The 1,883-nt window shown below is 51.7% G+C and overlaps 1 protein-coding gene across 1 annotated transcript in view; it reads left to right on the top strand.

Moving 5' to 3' along the window:
• Nucleotides 1–404: 404 nt before the first annotated feature.
• MUC21 (mucin 21, cell surface associated) overlaps nt 405–1,883 on the top strand; it is a 34,931-nt gene continuing 33,452 nt past the window's right edge. Inside the window, exon 1 of the mRNA XM_010857286.1 lies at nt 405–486. Within this exon, the coding sequence (XP_010855588.1) occupies nt 405–486 (82 nt within the window). The remainder of the gene's footprint in view (nt 487–1,883) is intronic.

The following is a 1,883-nucleotide window of genomic DNA, read 5'->3' as shown; positions in this document are numbered from 1 at the left end:
TGAATCTCTTCCCAAAACCCAGGCATCCAACTGTCCCCCTCCCCCTCCCGCCCCAGCCAGATCTCAGTCTTTCTAGAAGCCACCGTCTGCTCCCCACCAGCCCAGAACCCCGGACGCCACCCACCCAACCCCCACAACCTCTGCTGGGGCTGGGGCAGGAGTTGGTCCCTCCCAGTTGCTTTTCCCTGCCCCCAGATCCCACCCCTTGGGTAGACACACATGTTCCCTACTACATGACAAAGCTGCTGTGGTCTCCCGTTATCAGGGCACCCCCGCAAGGCGGGGCGGTTCCATTTGTTTAAGATTTCAGCCTGAGGAGCCCCAGCCCCCGTGACGTCAAAGCTGGGCCCATATAAGCTGAGGGGACCCCAACCTACGGCCTCAAGCAGCCATCCAGCTCCGACATGGCCCAGCCAGCCCACTGCATCCGTTCCGTCTTTGGCCTCCAGTGCTTCTTCCTTTTCCTTCTCACCTCTCTGGAGGCAGGTAAGATGCCCTCAGAGGCGAGGGGTCACCATCACACAGGGGCATAGAAAACAGAGAGGAGTTGTTTCTTAGCATGCCTATGGTTGACCAATCGCAGAAATGAACAGCAAGTGAATATGTGGTGGGAAGACGGGTGGGTTCCGAGCTGCTGCATGCAGTTGTCTAGGGTGTACACGGCTCAAATTTGCCAGCTGAGGGGCATGTTGGAGATGAAATACAGCCTATGCTCTGCTTCGCTCTGCTAAAACGTGGCCTGTGAGGCTGCAGACACCAAAGTGGGGCTTCTTCCCATCTGGATGAAGACACTGGCTGCTGGCAGTCCTGGTGGGCAGCAGTGGGGATCTGACACTCCCTGAGCATCTGCTTTGTGCAAGGAATTCACGGATGCTCAAAGTACTTCATCTCGTTTCATGTCCTCCAATCTCCTGAGGTGATTAATGATATCCCATTTTATAGTGAGGAAAGTGAGACTCAGAGAGGTAAAATGCTTGTCTAACATCACAGAGGCAAGCGGGGATCCCGCCACACCACCCCCGCTGCTGTCCTCAGGGCGCATAAAGAGCATTTCTTTCCTTGTTCTGCACCGACCTGCCTTCCAGCCCTGGCTCCGGCCCAGGTGCTTAGTCTGGGCTTCTGTAAAATGGGAGGATGCACCAGGCCAACTGGTTACTACACACCAAGTGTCATTCTAGGCATTTCATCTACATTTATTTACTTAATCCTCATGACAACTCAATACGGTGTGTGGTTTTATCCCCATTTTACAGTTGGGAAACATCCCAAGGCTTTGGGAAGAAAGTGAATATAGAAAAGTGTGATGATGGCCGGTATGGGAAAAGAATCTAAAAAAAAATAGAAGAGTGGAGATATATCTGAGTTGTACACCTGAACTATACATTGTAAATCAACTATATTCCAATAAAAATTAAAAAGAAAAGTTTGACAAGCCAAATAGATCTCACCAGGTAAAGTGAAATTGCAAAATCAGTTCACTTAATTAAGAGAGAGTTCTGGGACTGAAACTGGGGAGTGGAGATGCCCAAACATAGGGGGCTTTGGGAGGGGCCTGGGCAATTCAGAGGAGGGTCTTTACAAGGTAGACAATTGGCAGAAACAGGTTCAGAGGGACTCTCTACATATTGCATAGAGTCATTCACGGTAATAGCCTTGATGATCCCAAACCAGGGCCCAGAAAGGCCTAAGTATGGACACTCTAGGTCAGGGAAGGCAGCTGCTTTTCCTTCCAATAGTGTTTGACTGAAGGTGACGTTTATCCTTCCCTGAGCTCAGGGTCACGTTGAGGCTGGAGGGGCTGGGGGCAGGTGATGGGGCTGATGGGGGACAGCAGGGGCAGGGGCCAAGGAATCTCTCAGTGTCTCCACCAGGTCTCAGCAGCG

The sequence above is a fragment of the Bison bison genome, unplaced genomic scaffold (genome assembly GCF_000754665.1).
Source record: "Bison bison bison isolate TAMUID 2011002044 unplaced genomic scaffold, Bison_UMD1.0 scf7180017854783, whole genome shotgun sequence".
Lineage (NCBI taxonomy): Eukaryota > Metazoa > Chordata > Mammalia > Artiodactyla > Bovidae > Bison > Bison bison.
Note: the sequence above shows the minus strand (reverse complement) of the source record. Positions and strands in the feature narration are given on the sequence as shown.